This window comes from Podarcis melisellensis, assembly GCF_964234715.1.
Source record: "Podarcis melisellensis genome assembly, chromosome: 7".
In the NCBI taxonomy this organism is placed as follows: domain Eukaryota; kingdom Metazoa; phylum Chordata; class Lepidosauria; order Squamata; family Lacertidae; genus Podarcis; species Podarcis melisellensis.
Window position 1 is genome coordinate 2,684,160 of NC_138539.1, and position 16,022 is coordinate 2,700,181.

The 16,022-nt window shown below is 49.9% G+C and overlaps 1 protein-coding gene across 1 annotated transcript in view; it reads right to left on the bottom strand.

The window, feature by feature from the left end:
• Nucleotides 1-429: 429 nt before the first annotated feature.
• The window catches only part of ZC3H3 (zinc finger CCCH-type containing 3), a 262,076-nt gene continuing 246,483 nt past the window's right edge, over nucleotides 430-16,022 (bottom strand). The window contains exon 12 of the mRNA XM_081918720.1: nucleotides 430-737. Coding sequence (XP_081774846.1) covers nucleotides 706-737 — 32 coding nt within the window. The 3' untranslated portion in view covers nucleotides 430-705. The remainder of the gene's footprint in view (nucleotides 738-16,022) is intronic.

The window sequence follows — 16,022 nt, forward strand, 5'->3', positions numbered from 1 at the left end:
AATCTGGGTTCTTTCCCCTCAAAGAAAACTCTTCTCAGGAAAGAAAGAGAAACTGCCCTCTGCCCGCGTGTCTCCAAAGTCTGCAGGAACTTCGCCTCTCTCGGGACAAAGTCAGGCATGAGGTTTAAGCCCCTCAAGCAACAATCCCCAAATTGGCTTTGAAACGCCAGATCCATCTACCAGCAACCATCTCCCTTAGCTCTGCATTTTGGCACCCTTGGGAAAACCACACTGGCCACGTGGTCCAAGCTTGAGGTGGCAAAGTTTCATAGGGACTGGGGTGCAGATCTATATCTTAGGTTTCTACCTGGTCTCTCTCCCTGCTTCCAGGTGAAGCCACGCTGTGCCTGGGACCCAGGCAGACATTTCTGGATGACGCTCCCCCTGCAGTACAGGCCAGCGGAGCTGAATTAGGAGCTGGTGAAAGTCTGAAAGGGAAAAGCTCCTTTATTGGGAAAAAAATAAAATCAGAAAGCTGCGCTCCTGGGCTGTGTGGGAGACTGGGGTAGCCTTCATCTCGCAAACCCCACTTCTCACATAAAACAAGCGGGCAGTCCCTCTGGACAAATCCAGCCGAGCCTTTGCCTGTCTGTCTCGGTGCTGTGTCTTCCTGAGTTAGTCGCCAGGGTGGCTTCGAATCCCTGAGGCGTGTGTGGCCGAGGCATCATCTGCTGCGCAGGGCTCTCCTCGAAGGTGTTGCCGTCCTCACAACCTGGGCTTGATCTGCAAAGGCTTCCCTGGGAGAAAAACAAAGAAAGGAGAGAGTTGTTTGTTATCAAAAGGAAAAGAGGCCTGAACTCTTACAACCCGGCGTCAATCGTTGATATCATCCGCAGGAGCATCGCTGGCCATTTTTTTGAGTTGGGGAGTCTCGTTTGACAACAATGAGAAACTGAGCCTTCAGTGTCATCTGCCCTGTCCTGTGGAACTCTCTGCCACTGGAGATACAGCAGGCACCCTCTGTGCCAACTTTTAAACTGAAAACCTTTTGATTCCTCCAGGCCTATGCACGCAATTAAGAATGCACGCTACCACAATGAGTAAGTGATATTGGTTTTTAAACTTTTTAATTGTTTTATTGTATGTTTTAAAGTTTTTAGTGCCGCAAACCCCTTGGATATATATATATTTATGAAACAGTGGCACGGAAATATTTTCAGAAATAAACCAAAAGCGAGAAAGACACACCCCTCTTGGCATTTGGGAAATAGATCGGATCGCTTGATCTTTCTCATCCTGAAAATGCTGCCTAACCTGAGCAATGATTGCCCTGATGTTGCACCTTGCCTGTTTGCCATCCATTCCGTACGAGCCCAGTTCTCATTTGTCAAATCCTGACACACACACACACACACACACCTTTGCCACAGCTGCCAAGCCCACTGGGCTGCTAGTTCACAGTGAGGCAGGTGCGCTGATGCATCTGCAAAGCTCTTGAGAAAGCGAGGTTATCCCAGGTATCGTTCTGGCTGCCTAACCTCAAAAAAGGACACTGTACCACTGGAAAAGGTTGGGAGAAGGGCAACCAGAGGGATCAGGGAGGATGGGTGAACTGCCCTAGGAGGAAAGGGTGCAGTGTTTGGGAGAAAAGGAGAGGAAGGGTCTTAAAGGTAAAGGTAATGGGACCCCTGACCATTAGGTCCAGTCGTGGCCGACTCTGGGGTTGGGGCGCTCATCTCGCCGGCGTACAGCTTCCGGGTCATGTGGCCAGCATGACTAATCCGCTTCTGGTGAACCAGAGCAGCACACGGAAACGCCGTTTACCTTGCTGACGGAGCGGTACCTATTTATCTACTTGCCCTTTGACATGCTTTTGAACTGCTAGGTGGGCAGGAGCAGGGGACCGAGCAACGGGAGCTCACCCCGTCGCGGGGATTCGAACCACCGACCTTCTGATCGGCAAGTCCTAGGCTCTGTGGTTTAACCCACAGGTCTTAGGTTCTAATAAAAGGGGGCTTATTTTTTTAACTCAGGAAGGAAACCTGGTGCCCACTGTCATTGCCCAGAGCTATAGTGAACGGGGAACTCCATGCAGGGAACTCCATCCAGCTCAACGTTGTTTACACTGGCAGGAGAGCTCAGGGGGTAGAGCATGAGACTCTTACTCTCAGGGTCGTGGGTTCGCGTCCCATGTTGGGCAAAAGGTTCCTGCATGTAAGGGGGTTGGACTAGATGACCCTTGGGGTCCCAACTCTGCAATTCTGCGATTCTTCTCACCGGAAATCAGAGCACCTTAAGCCCTGCAGAGAAGGAGCTATTCACTTTCAAAGACTCCAGCGCTCCTGGCACATTAAACGGCAGGGTGAATTAGCAGGATGGATGCGGCGAAGGGCTCAGGTTTGCTGACAAGGTCAAGCTGCTCAGGATGACAAAATGCAAAACGCCAGAACTGGAAGAAGCAGCGTCCCGGGGAAGAGGATGGCTGGTCTTAACATGCCAGGAGAGGCAGGGAAACTTTCAGGCTGACGGAGGGGCTGCTGAGGGAAGCGACTTTGTGGGCTGAGGGCCAGACTTGGGTTCGAATCCCGGCTTAGTTATGAAACCCATTCAGCGGCCTGCAGCCTCTTTCTCTTTCTCCCTGTGCCTGACCTACCTCACTGGGCTCCTGGGAGGATAAAATGGGGGTGGAGGGAAACACATTGCCCTGAGTTCCTTGAGAAACAGCAGGATAAGAATGTAGGAACAGAAGTAAACAATACATTTAAGAATCCCGCTGAAAATACTGACTCCCGGCAAAAATTTCTCACACCTAGAATTTCAAAATGTGCTCTGTGCATTTGATGAACTGAAGGGGACAGGGAAAAACCTTCAGAATTTATTCAAAACCTTTTTAAAAAACTTTAATTTCTCAGTTGCCAGATATGTTGAGAAAACTCTTTGAGATTTGGTGGGAGGGTGTTCCACAGGGCAGGTGCCACCCCCGAGAAGGCCCTCTGCCTGGTTCCCTGTCACTTGGCTTCTTGCAGCGAGGGAACCGCCAGAAGGCCCTCAGAGCTAGACCTCAGCATCCGGGCTGAACGATGGGGGTGGAGACGCTCCTTCAGATATACTGAACTAAAAAGCCACATGCCTATCCTTTCAGACGTCAGTTGTCCAGAGCAAGTGACTAAGAGGGTTAGAAACAATATTTCTGTGGTTCTCACTTGCTTCTGAAGGTGCATTTAGAGCAGGGGGCAGCCGTGGCTGTGCAGATCCCGTTGGACTTCAGCCCACAGCCAGCATGGCCAACCGCCAGGCATTATGGAGATGTAGTCTAGTGACACCCGGAGACCCACAGGTCCCCATTCCTGGTTTAGAGACAGAATTCAGTGGCATGGGGGTGAGGGGTCCAGGGGTAGTTGCCCCAGGTGCAAAATTGTTAGGGGTAATAATAATAATAATAATAATAATAATAATAATAATAATATATTTCTACCCCGCCCATCTGGCTGAGTTTCCCCAGCACGAAAGCAACTCTTTCCTCCCCTGGTTTACAGCAAATGGTATTCAGAAGCGTTTTTGCCGCCAGCTGTGGAGCCAGAGCACAGCCATCCTGGCTAATGACCATTGAAAGCCCTTTTCTCCATAAATTTGTCCATCTAGATTGGTGGCCATCCCTGCTTCTTGTGGCAGGGAGTTCCACAGCTGAACAATGTGCTGCGTGAAAAAGGACTTTATTTCGTCTGTCCTGAACTTTCCAACATTCAGCTTCCTTCCATGTCCATGAGTTCTAGTATTAGGAGAGAGGAAGAAAAAATCTCCGTCCGGTTTTGCAAACTTCTATCATGTTGCCTTTTCTCTAAACAGAAAAGGCACAAACACTGTTTCACATGATCTCTCTCTCTCTCACATGATCTCTCTCTCTTTGACAGGCACCAGAAGCTGGGATGCACAGAGGGTGTGCAAATCATAAATGAGGAAGGGGCCCGATCTGAGGAAGGGGCGAGTGCCCAGCGTGGCCCCCTGTAGCGGCTCAGATCAGGGACTGGTGGATGTCTCTAAGGCCTGAGAAGCCGGGATGGGTGTTACATTACATTGCCTGCCAAGTTGCAAGGCTTCAGGTTTCCAAACCGGCCCCCCCTCCGCTGCCTGGAAAAGAACAAGGGACACCCATCTCCAGTGCCCCCCCCCAGCACCGAACTTAACCCAGGTGTCATGGCCCCTGATGGAATGGTGCTGCCTTTTGAGGGTCTGGGTCGGTTCCAAGAAGGATCTAGGCTTTATATTGGGAAAGGCCTTTCGTGCCGGAGATTCTTCACGTGGACCCCGCTGGGCTCCCCCGCTGAGAAACCACGGGTCCCTCCTGCAGCAGCGCCACTGAAGAAGCATGAGGAACGTGGCCAAGTCCCCTCCCCGCCTTTTAAAACTTGGTTAGACAAACTTTGGGCAGGGCTGTAAGTGGCGGTGGCATTGATGCATGGCTTTTTGAGCTAATTTATGTAAAATAAAGAGGGCTCATTTAGCACCTTTCCACCCTTAATATAACAACCATACATCAGAGGGAGGCCTGGCAGTCGCCCCCGACTTGGCCATTAGTCACCTGCGACGCCGGCTAATGCCGCAGAAAAGGAGTCAGCAGCAGGGGAGAGACCTCTGGGTGCCCACCCGTGTGGGGGCACGAGACGCACCGAGGAGGTGGCAGATCTGGCAAGGTCAAGAGGAAAGCAGGCATCCTTCTAGATCAGGCTTCCTCAACCTCAGCCCTCCAGATGTTTTGGGCCTACAACTCCCATGATCCCTAGCTAGCAGGACCAGTGGTCAGCGATGCTGGGAATTGTAGTCTCAAAACATCTGGAAGGCCAAGGTTGAGGAGACCTGTTCTAGATGGTCTTCAAGGGCTTTAAGCAAAGGCTGGACATCTCAGGGTTACTGTTGCACTGGACCCCCTCCAGCCACCCTTTCTACCGTGCATTCAGGATGATCTTTACTTCGGAGAAAAGGCAACGACAAGGTGTCATGGTATGGTATTTCTCAATCTTGGGGATAGCTGTCAACCATCCCTTATTTAACGGGAAACTCCCTTATCCCAGCGCTGTGTCCCGCTGCTGTCCCTTATTGATGATGTCCCTTAAATTTCCTGGGTTTCAAAGGAAGCAGCTCCTCTCCCTCCCTCCCTGCCGGCCAGGGAGGAGGGAGGCTCCAACTGTGTTGCTTGGCTGCGTTGCTCACCCAATAAGGAGTCTAAGAACGACTGGGGGGTGGAGCTTGCATGCCTTGTGCCAATAAAATCGGCCATGTTGCCTGGGGACTCGCCTTTGCTCAGCGCTTCCCAGCAGAGATGTGATGGTGGTTTCCCTTGCTGCATCCCCTTTGCTGGGTTGCTGCGCTGTGGGAACCACGGCTTGAGGCTTCCTTTGGCGGCTGGCTGGGCTTTCTGCCTTTGGCTCAGAGGGGCTCAGAAGTTGAACATACCTGTGCTTTAAAAAATCCCTTATTTTGGCTGCCGATCCCTTATTTTCGAGGCTGTCGGTCCCTTATTTTCAAATCTGTAAGTTGACAGCTATGATCTTGGGTCTCCGGCTGTTGTCGGACTACCACTCCCATCACCCCTAGCTAGACAGTACGAGTGGTCAGGGATGATGGGAGGTGTAGTCCAGCAACAGCCGGGAGCTAAGTCTGAGAAACTTGGTTATAAAATGATGCATAGCATGGAGGAAGAGGGGAGAAAAACTTTTGCTCCCTCTCTCGTAACATTAGGACTCATGGGCATCCAATGAAGCTGCATGTTGGAAGATTCAGGACAGATGAAAAAAGGACTTATTTGTGTAGTGCATAGTTAATCTTTGGAACTCCCTCCCACAGGGGGCAGCGATGGCCAACAACTCGGATGGCTATGAAAGGGGTTTAGACAAATTCATGGAGGATTGATGGCTATCAGCCATGATGGAGATGCTCTGCCTCTGCGGTCAGAGGTAGCAAAGCATCTGAATACAATTTGCTAGAAACTGCAGGAGAGGAGAGGGCTTGCAGGCTTCCGGTTGGCTAGTGTGAGAACAGGATGCTGGACTAGATGGGCCAATGGCCCTGATCCAGCAGGCAGATCTAAAAATATGTAGTATAAACACAGACAACTGGGAAACACTGGCCTGCGAGCGCTCCGCGCTCCAATTGGAGAACAGCCTTTACCGAAGATGTCATGGGCTTTGAAGAAACTCGAACTCAGGACGCGGGGAGAAATGTGCTAAGAGGAAGGCACGCTTGGCAAACCCACACCATGATCAACTCCCGCCCAGAAACCAATGTCCCCACTGTGGAAGGACGTGCAGATCCAGAATCGGCCTCCACAGTCACTTACGGACTCACTGTTAAAACCATGTTCATGGAAGACAATCTTATTCGGCTATGAGGGATCGCCAGAGAAGCAGCAGCAGCAGCAGCTCATGATGGTATCAGGGTGGCAAGACATGACTTTGATTTCAGTATAGTGAATCTGAGAATGCAGAGGATCCTACGGGCTGCAAAGTTCGTGTCTCCAGTGCCAGAGGAGAAAAGAAGCTAAGAAGCAGCGTTGACTGAGGGGGAAAGCTGCGTCCGTGACACTCGCCCGAGCATTGCTTGCTGGGGTGAAGAGTAAGTTTTCAGTGGGGAGAAGAGAAAGGGGTGCAGGGAGCAGGCAGGGACTGGCCAGAAAGGGGAAAGGATGGAGGTTGCCCCAGAAGTAGCACGCGGAGATGCCCTCTCCATTTTGGACCACCTCTATTAACAGTGTACCTCCAGAGGCTAACATTACAGATTAGACTTCAACAACATGATAAATATGCAACACGGTCGCTCCCGCAACTGCCCCCTGCATCGAGGAGGACCCTTAGATAAATAATAAAAAGAAGAGGGGGAGATTTACAGCTGCAAGACGAGACCGACGATATTTCCTGAGCCGTAATATTGGCAGCTTTTCGTTTATGCTCGAAGACGGTGCGGATAAAAGACGACAAGCTCGAGAGCGAGGGAGGGAACGTGCCCCCACAGGATGTGAGCGAAGGCGGCCGAGAGGGAGTTAGTTGCCATTCATGTCAGCCCCACTTTCCCCCCTGGGGGGCTGGTGGCAGAGGGCTGTTTAATCGCATTGTTTCTTCCCTCCCCTGAAGGACAGCGCTTCTCTTAAATCCAGGCGTGGAGTGGGGGGGGGGGGAGAGCGTGTGATGTTATTTATTTATTTATTTATTTACGAGGTGCTATGAAATTCTTACAGGCACACTGTAAAATCATCTGTCACTTCCCCGCCCCGGAGTCTCCCCCCCCCCCAACGACAAGAGGCCCTGATGGAACATTAAACAGCTAAAACTCTCATCTGTGTTCTGGCTGAACTTAATTATGAATTGCAAACAGAGAGGGGAGAATTTTAAAAATGTACTAAAAGGAGGCAATGCGTGCGCGAGACGAGGAGGGTGGACGCCCGGAATTTTAACCAGATTTAGATTAATTTGGTTCCGCTCCTGCCTTTGGATCACGGCTGCTTTCCCAACCCTTTGTCACACTTGCATGTTCGCACACAAAAGTACACGCACTCTTGCACGCTCGCAGGCACAAGTTGGTACAGGAGAGCGAGTGAGGATCTGTTAAATTTCTGAGGTCCCTAATAAGAACTTAAGGAAACAGAAAACCCAGGCCATTCCTGCCGTCAGCAGCACAGCACAATAACCCCAGCTCTGGACTTGCATCTTGAGACCGTAAAAGGAATGGAAGCCTCTTGAGCGGCTCTGATAAAATGTCCCCAAAGTGCCACATTTAAAGACACAGTGTGAAACAATGGTGTAAAAGTCAACAAAACTGGCTCCATATGAAAAAAAGATAGGATGTTACTCAGCCAAAGGCCTGGTGGTTAAAGAGGAACATTTTCGCCTGGTGCGTATGACATACCCTCCAACATTTCTCCAATGAAAATAGGGACATCCTATTACAAAACAGAAATCTCTATGTGGGACAAGAAGCTACAGTTAGAACTGGATATGGAACAACAGATTGGTTCAAAATTGGGAAAGGAGTACGGCAAGGCTGTATACTGTCTCCCTGCTTATTTAACTTATATGCAGAATTCATCATGCGAAAGGCTGGGCTGGATGAATCCCAAGCTGGAATTAAGATTGCTGGAAGAAATATCAACAACCTCAGATATGCAGATGACACAACCTTGATGGCAGAAAGTGAGGAGGAATTAAAGAACCTCTTAATGAGGGTGAAAGAGGAGAGCGGAAAATATGGTCTGAAGCTCAACATAAAAAAACCGAAGATCATGGCCACTGGGACCATCGCCTCCTGGCAAATAGAAGGGGAAGAAATGGAGGCAGTGAGAGATTTTACTTTCTTGGGCTCCATGATCACTGCAGATGGTGACAGCAATCACAAAATTAAAAGACACCTGCTTCTTGGGAGAAAAGCAGTGACAAACCTAGACAGCATCTTAAAAAGCAGAGACATCACCTTGCCAACAAAGGTCCGTATAGTTGAAGCCATGGTTTTCCCAGTAGTGATGTATGGAAGTGAGAGCAGAACCATCAAGAAGGCTGATCGCCGAAGAATTGATGCTTTTGAATTCTGGTGCTGGAGGAGACTCTTGAGAGTCCCATGGACTGCAAGAAGATAAAACCTCACCATTCTGAAGGAAATCAGCCCTGAGTGCTCACTGGAAGGACAGATCCTGAAGCTGAGGCTTCAAGACTTTGGCCGCCTCATGAGAAGAGAAGACTCCCTGGGAAAAACCCTGATGCTGGGAAAGATGGAGGGCCCAAGGAGAAGGGGGCAGCAGAGGACGAGATGGTGGGACAGTGTTCTCAAAGCTACAAATATGAGTCTGACCAAATTGCGGGAGGCAGTGGAAGACAGAAGTGCCTGGCGTGCTCTGGTCCAGGGGGTCATGAAGAGTCGGACACGACTAAATGACTAAACAACAACAATTACAAAACAATAATTTTACGATTCATATCCTGCCCATCTGACTGGGTTGCCCCAGCCACTCTGAGCAGCTTCCAACATATATAAAAACATCATAAAACATTAAAAACCTTCCCTATACAGGGCTGCTTTCAGATGGCTCGGGGCTTGGACGACTCCATACTCTCCATCATTTCTCGGGTGAAAATAGGGACGTCCGAATGAAAAATGGAACAATCCGATATCAAATCAGATACTGGGGCAGCTTCTGTAATTCCAGGACTGTCCCTGGAAAATAGGGGCACTTGGAAGGTCTGGTATAATGAAGGCAGCAGGTGAGCTTCCCTGGGGAGAGCATTCCACAGATGGGGAGCCACTGCAGAAAAGGCCCCGTTCTCGTGCTGCCACCCTCCGGACCTCTCGAGGAGGCGGCATATGAAGAAGGGCCTGGGATGGTGACCACAGAGTCTGGGTAGGTTCATATGGGGAGAAGAAGTCCCTGGCCTAGAGAGTCTGGCGTGGCTATTTTAGGTGTTCCCATACGTCTGGAATTTCCTGGACAGAGCTGGAATTCTGTACAGTGGACGCTCGGGTTGTGAACGTTATCTGTGCGGGATGCATGTTCGCAACCTGCAGCGGCACGTCTGCGCACGCACGGGTTGCGATTTGGCGCTTCTGTGCATGCGCGGCTGTCAAAATCCGGAAGTAACCTGTTCCGGGTTTCAGTGGTCCAGAACCCGAAAAAAACGCAACCTGAAGCAGCTGTAACCTGAGGTATGACTGTAGTTGGAAGCAGTGTCTAGGTAGAAATCGGAAGTGTTTATTTTTGTGAATTTCACGGAATCTGCATTAAAGATATGCAAAAAAATCTCAACAACTAAAAACAACAACAACTTTTGTGTCCAGATTTTTCACTTTTTGAAATATGGCAGCCCTAATTAAGATCGAGTCCCGCAAGGATGGCCAATTAGGTTGGCGAGCACAGGGACAGCACAGTCTTCTTGGTGATGGTCCCACCGTTCTGGACCTCCCTTCCTGCAGAATGGCAGATGGACCCTTTAAGCAGAGGCCTTTAAAGAGGTCGCCTTGCCTCAAAAAGGATACTGCAGAGTTGGAAAAGGTTCAGAAAAAGGCCACCGAAAAGATCAAGGGGATGGAGAGACGCCCCTAGGAGGAAAGGATACAGCATTGGGGAACCTTTTAGCTTAGAGAAAAGGCAAATAAGAGGCGACATGGTAGGAGTTTATAAAACTATTCGTGGCTTGGAGAAATGGACAGAGAAAGGTTCTTCTCCCTGTCTCAACACCAGGACTAAAGAAGCAGATGGGGTTGGAAGGACTTTGATGTAACTGTGGCATATTGAACCTGGTGCAGCGCTCTGTCCCCACAATAACCCTGCAAAGTGGACCAGCATCTTTCTGTTTGTTGCAGGTGAGGAACGGGGGCCAAGGCAGTGACTTGGTCAAGCCCCCAGTGGGGTTTTAAATGCAAGCCCCCCCCCCCAGCGTCTCTTTGGAGAACGGGAGGAGGGCCAGGAAAATCTCCCAATTTCAGCGAAGAGACCCACCGAGTATTAATGGTCTCAGAATCAATACAGGATATGCAAAAAGAGGAAGACTAATCTGAATGAGGAATCATTTTGAAATGCAACACCATCCATTATAAAACACGAGGACAGCAAATGAAGGAATATCCAGAAACCAGAAGCCTGGTGCCGCTTCAATGAACAGGCTTCGAGGTTTGCTGCCATTTATCAAAGAGTTTTGCAGATATGGGGGGGTGGGGTTCATTCTTGGGTGGCCCAATAAATATCCTGCATCGCGCTGAGCAAGAGGAAAGGACGATACCTCTGGCCTACCTCTTGGAAGGCAGCGTCCCTGCAGAAACTACAGCAAGCCCCCGCCTGCCCGCAAGCCCCTCGGTTAAAGTTCCTGGTAGATCGTTCAAATTGTGCGATCCATCTTGGTGGCAGACGACGCAGTCACTCACTTGTTCCTGCCACCCTCCGTATCTCGGGAGCGGCACAATCTATCTTCCGGGAACCAGGTATATAATTTCTAGTTAGTGAAAGCTCCGCTAAGAAGCCCCTTTTTCATTATGATGATTGAACAGCTTCGAGCAAAGGAGACTGCGAGGCTGGGAAGGAGAGCGGGAGCCACCCGAGTCGCTTCTGCTGAGCTTGTCACGCCAGCGAGAGAATTCGTGCTTCCAAGATGCTCTCGTGCTTTTCACGAAAACCAACAAACATTTTTCCTGGCCCTGAGCGGCAGGCGGACAAGCCGGGCTTAAGAATGAAAGCGCTGTCAGGTCCTAAAAGCGGAAACCAAGCTGCAGCGCTCTGCCGAAATGGTTGGCTTCTGTTCTTCAACAAACAGCTCTCCGTAAGATAGGCTTCCCCAGTGTGGCAACCCCTCAGAAGAAGAGAAGAGTTTGGATTTGATATCCTGCTTTATCACTACCCTAAGGAGTCTCAAAAGGGACGCGGGTGGCATTGTGGGTTAAACCACAGAGCCTAGGACTTGCCGATCAGAAAGTCAGTGGTTCGAATCCCTGCGACGGGGTAAGCTCCCATTGCTTGGTCCCTGCTCCTGCCAACCTAGCAGTTTGAAAGCACGTCAAAGTGCAAGTAGATAAATAGGTACCACTCCGGCGGGAAGGTAAACGGCGTTTCTGTGCGCTGCTCTGGTTTGCCAGAAGCGGCTTAGTCATGCTGGCCACATGACCTGGAAGCTGTATGCCGGCTCCCTCGGCCAATAAAGCGAGATGAGCACCCCAACCCCAGAGTCGTTCGCAACTGGACCTAATGCTCTGGGGTTCCTTTACCTTTAAGGAGTCTCAAAGCGACTCACAATCTCCTTTCCCTTCCTCCCCCACAACAAACACTCTATGAGGTGAGTGAGGCTGAGAGACTTCAGAGAAGTGTGACTGGCCCAATGTCATCCAGCAGCTGCATGTGGAGGAGCGGAGACATGAACCCGGTTCACCAGATTAGGAGTCCACCGCTCTGAACCACTACACCACACTGGCTCACAGTGTGAGCTGATGTTTACATCAACTCACAAAAACCCTGGGCAAGAGTTGCCTCACCTTGGCAAGGATATTGTAGAGTTGGAAAAGGTTTGGAAAAGAGCAACCAAAATTATTCAGGGGATTCTTCCCTATGAATAAAGGTTACTATTATTTATTAAATTTATATACCGATGGTACAGTCATACCTCGGGTTGAAGCAGTTTTGGGCTGAGCATTTTCAGGTTGCGCTCCGCGGTGACCCGGAAGTAACAGAGCGAGTTACTTCCGGGTTTTGTCGCTCGTACATGCGCTCAAAATGAAGTTACGTGCATGCGTGGAAGCAGCGAATCGCGACCTGCGCATGCGCAGACGCACGGATGTGGGTTGTGTTCGCTTTAGGATGCAAACGGGGCTCTGGAACGGATCCTGTTCGCATCCAGAGGTACCACTGTATAGAAACACGAAATACATGATGCAACAATAACAACAAAAATATCTGGGACTTTTTAGCTCAGAGACAAGGCGAGCAAGAGGAAACATGATAGAAGCTTAGAAAATTAGGCATCACATGGAGATAGTGGAAAGAGAAAAGTTATCCCGCCTCTCCCAGAACACTGGATCTTGCAGGCATCCTAGGAAGCTGAATTTTGGGGAGTCAGGACAGAAAGAAGGAAGGCCTTCTTCACACATCTCCTACAAACTTGGATGTCTTTTGTAAAAAAGTAATCTGCATGAAAAAAAATCATTACGGAACAAAAAATTATTTCAGAACACCAGTTGCTGGAAACCACAGGAGGATTTTGCTCGAATCCTGTTTGCAGGTTTCCCAAAAGAGGCATCTGTGAGGACCAGATGCTGTTTTTGTTTTCCAAAATGTCTGGAGGGTGCAAGGTGAGGGAAGCCTGATTTAGAGACATCAACTGGCGCTCTTCTTGTGGGGAATGCTTAACAGGACGCACCCAAGAGACACAGCAATCACCCAGGTCTGAGGGATATCTGAAAATGGAAAGAGAAGCTCCTCGCTGCAAGAGCTCAAATCCAGCCCCCGCTCCAAAGCAGACTGGAAGGTCAAATCCTGCCCTGCCCAAGTCTACAACCCAAACATCCCTCACAGTTCAGAAACCTAAACTGTACATTGCTCTCATTATATTTTCTCACGTTCTACACAGAATGAATCAGATACAGAAACCAACCTTCAAAAACAAAATGTGGCGTTCCTTTTTTGCTCCAGAGATTTTTTTTCTTTAAATCTTGCTTGTTTAGCTTGCCTCCAGGTGACTGAAAAATCCCTCATTTTGTCTGTTTAATTAGACAACGGTTCACCATTTGCACACAGGCTTGGGTGAAGGAGATGACTTTACGACGGTGAATTCAAAGCAAAAAAACGATTGCCCAAAGAGCTGATAAACGCACTTCTTAGAAATGCTACTAAAACGACTTATCCCTAGCTGGTAAATGCATGCCCAAATATTTCACGTTGCCTCTGGAAGATACTCACATTTAGGCCTTGATTAAACTCGGGGTGAAAGGGCGGGGGGAGAGTGCTAGCGTGTGTGAAAACAGTCACCAGGAATGTCTCCCCGCGTGGCGTTGTTGCCCAGAGATGATGCATCACTTAAAACACCTCAGAGGGCATTCTAGGTTATTCTTGGAGGTCATAGCAGGACACAGAGGAGGAGGAGGAGGAATGCAAGTTGCTGGAAACCACCGGAGGGGAGAGGGCTCTTGTGCTCAGAATTTTCTTGCAGGTTTCCCACAGTTATCTGGTTGGCCACTGTGAGAACAGGAAGCTGGACTAGATGGGCCCCTGGCCTGATCCAGTTGGGGAAGGAGAGTTTAACCTTTCCCCCTCCCATGCACAGTTTTATAATAATATAATAATAATTTATTATTTGTACCCCGCCCATCTGGCTGGGTTTCCCCAGCCACTCTGGGCGGCTTCCAACACAATATTAAAATATAGTAATGCCTCAAACATTAAAAGCTTCCCTGAACAGGGCTGCCTTCAGATGTCTTCTAAAAGTTTGGTAGTTGTTTTTCACTTTGACATCTGGTGGGAGGGCGTTCCACAGGGTGGGCGCCACCACGAAGAAGGCCCTGTGCCTGGTTCCCTGTAACTTGGCCTCTCGCAGTGAGGGAACTGCCAGAAGGCCCTTGGCGCTGGACCTCAGTGTCCGGGCAGAACGACGGGGGTGGAGACGCTCCTTCAGGTATACTGGGCCTTTGAGGCTGAGGCTGGGCTGAGGCCAAAGATGGCTATCATTTTTCCTCTCCATCTTTATCACCTCTCACGCGGGGCAAAAGGTGGTTGCTGATGAAACACAAGCCATGCTGCCTCTGTTTTGCCTCTTTGGCTTAGCCTGAAGGTGGAAAGGAAGCACCAGTTTCTCCCTGAGGCTGACGCTCCGGGGGTCCGCGCCTTGCCCCCCCTGAGTCAGGGCCTATTATTTAGGACCCAGCTCTCATAGTTGTGGCGGAGAAAGGGACCGCCAGAGGTAATCCAGCCGGTGGAATGAACGGAATCCCTCAAGCACTTTGCTGGCCACTCAGGCAGGGCGGCGGTTAGCACAAATCTCTGGTGACAGTGGGCTTGTATGCTTCACGGCCCCTCAATTCCACTTGTCAACTCGTTCACAAACACAATGGTTCCGTCTCGCGACTCACTGGCCATAAAATGCAGCAGATGAGCTCCCTGTTAGCTGACAGGATGCAGCCAAACCTGAAGCAGGCGGGGAGTGATCCATTACGGGCCACCAGGAGCGGAAACCGATAGCAGCCCCAGGAAAGGCAGCCGTGGACAGCAGCTCCAGAGAAAGGGGAAGAAGAAGAAGAAGAAGAAGAAGAAGAAGAAGAAGAAGAAGAAGAAGAAGAAGAAGAAGAAGAGGAGGAGGAGGAGGAGGAGGAGGAGGAGGAGTTTGGATTTGATATCCCGCATTATCACTACCCGAAGGAGTCTCAAAGCAGCTAACATTCTCCTTTCCCTTCCTCCCCCACAACAAACACTCTGTGAGGTAAGTGAGGCTGAGGGACTTCAGAGAAGTGTGAGTGGCCCACGGTCACCCAGCAGCTGCATGTGGAGGAGCGGAGACGCGAACCCGGTTCCCCAGATTACGAGACTACTGCTCTTAACCACTACACCATACTGGCTTGTCGGGGGTCTTCTCTGCCTCCTCTCATGCTGTTCCACCATTCTCCCTAGAGGCCAGGGGGCTCCAGCTCTGGCTGCCATGTGTCAGGAACTGTAGATCTCAGTTCTGGCCCCTCACTTCCATTTGTCTTTCTGCAAGCTCACGGCATCTTTCTGCATGCACCTGGAGGCGCAATTTGGGATCCTGGGAATCATCATGTTTGCTTGAAATCAAAAGTCAAGGTTCTAGCTCTCACACACATATTCCGCACTTGCGTGGTTTGAACACTTGGAACAGTGAACACTACTCAGAGCACTTTCTGTGAAGCCCTGCTGGATGAGATCAGTTTCCCTGGAACCCCTGCTTGAAACGGACTCCTTCTGCCTTTGGTCTTGCCCTGCCCTTCTGGCTTACAGGATTCCTGCTTAGCTACCTGACCAGAAGCCTGACAGAGCAAAGTTTCCAGAGTGAGTCCCAAACCTGCTGAGAGTGAGCGGGACGGAAGTGGGGGGGGGCACAGAGAGAGAGAGAGAGAGATGCAACTACATTGCAGCTCTGTAAATTCGCAGTTCGGGCACCAGAGACCTGCCCTCTGTTTCTGGGGGCACCTGGGCAGCCATCAGCAAATCACTCAGCCTCAGCTTCCAACCTGTAAAATGGGAATGGCATCCTCCCGCACAGGACAGCTGGTTGAGCTAATGCAAAACTCTCTTTGTAACTGAAAAGCAGCTTTTCAAATGAGAAACAGCAAGTAAGAGGACTGAGCGCCCCTCTCAACAGCAGAAAACTAAAATAATATAATATAATAAAATAAAATAAAGAAATGAAATGAAATGAAATGAAATAGTGACCAGGTCAATTCAAAAGTCACCTTCAGGGTGTTTTTTGCAGCTGGGGCCAGTACCACTTCTAATTTGCATCAGTCTTGCTGTCTGGGGATGGAGAAAGGGGCTGCTTCTATGAACCCTCTCCTCCTCCACTGCCTCCTGTGGGAGGGAGTTCCACAGTTAAACCATGTGCTACATGAAAAAGTCCTTT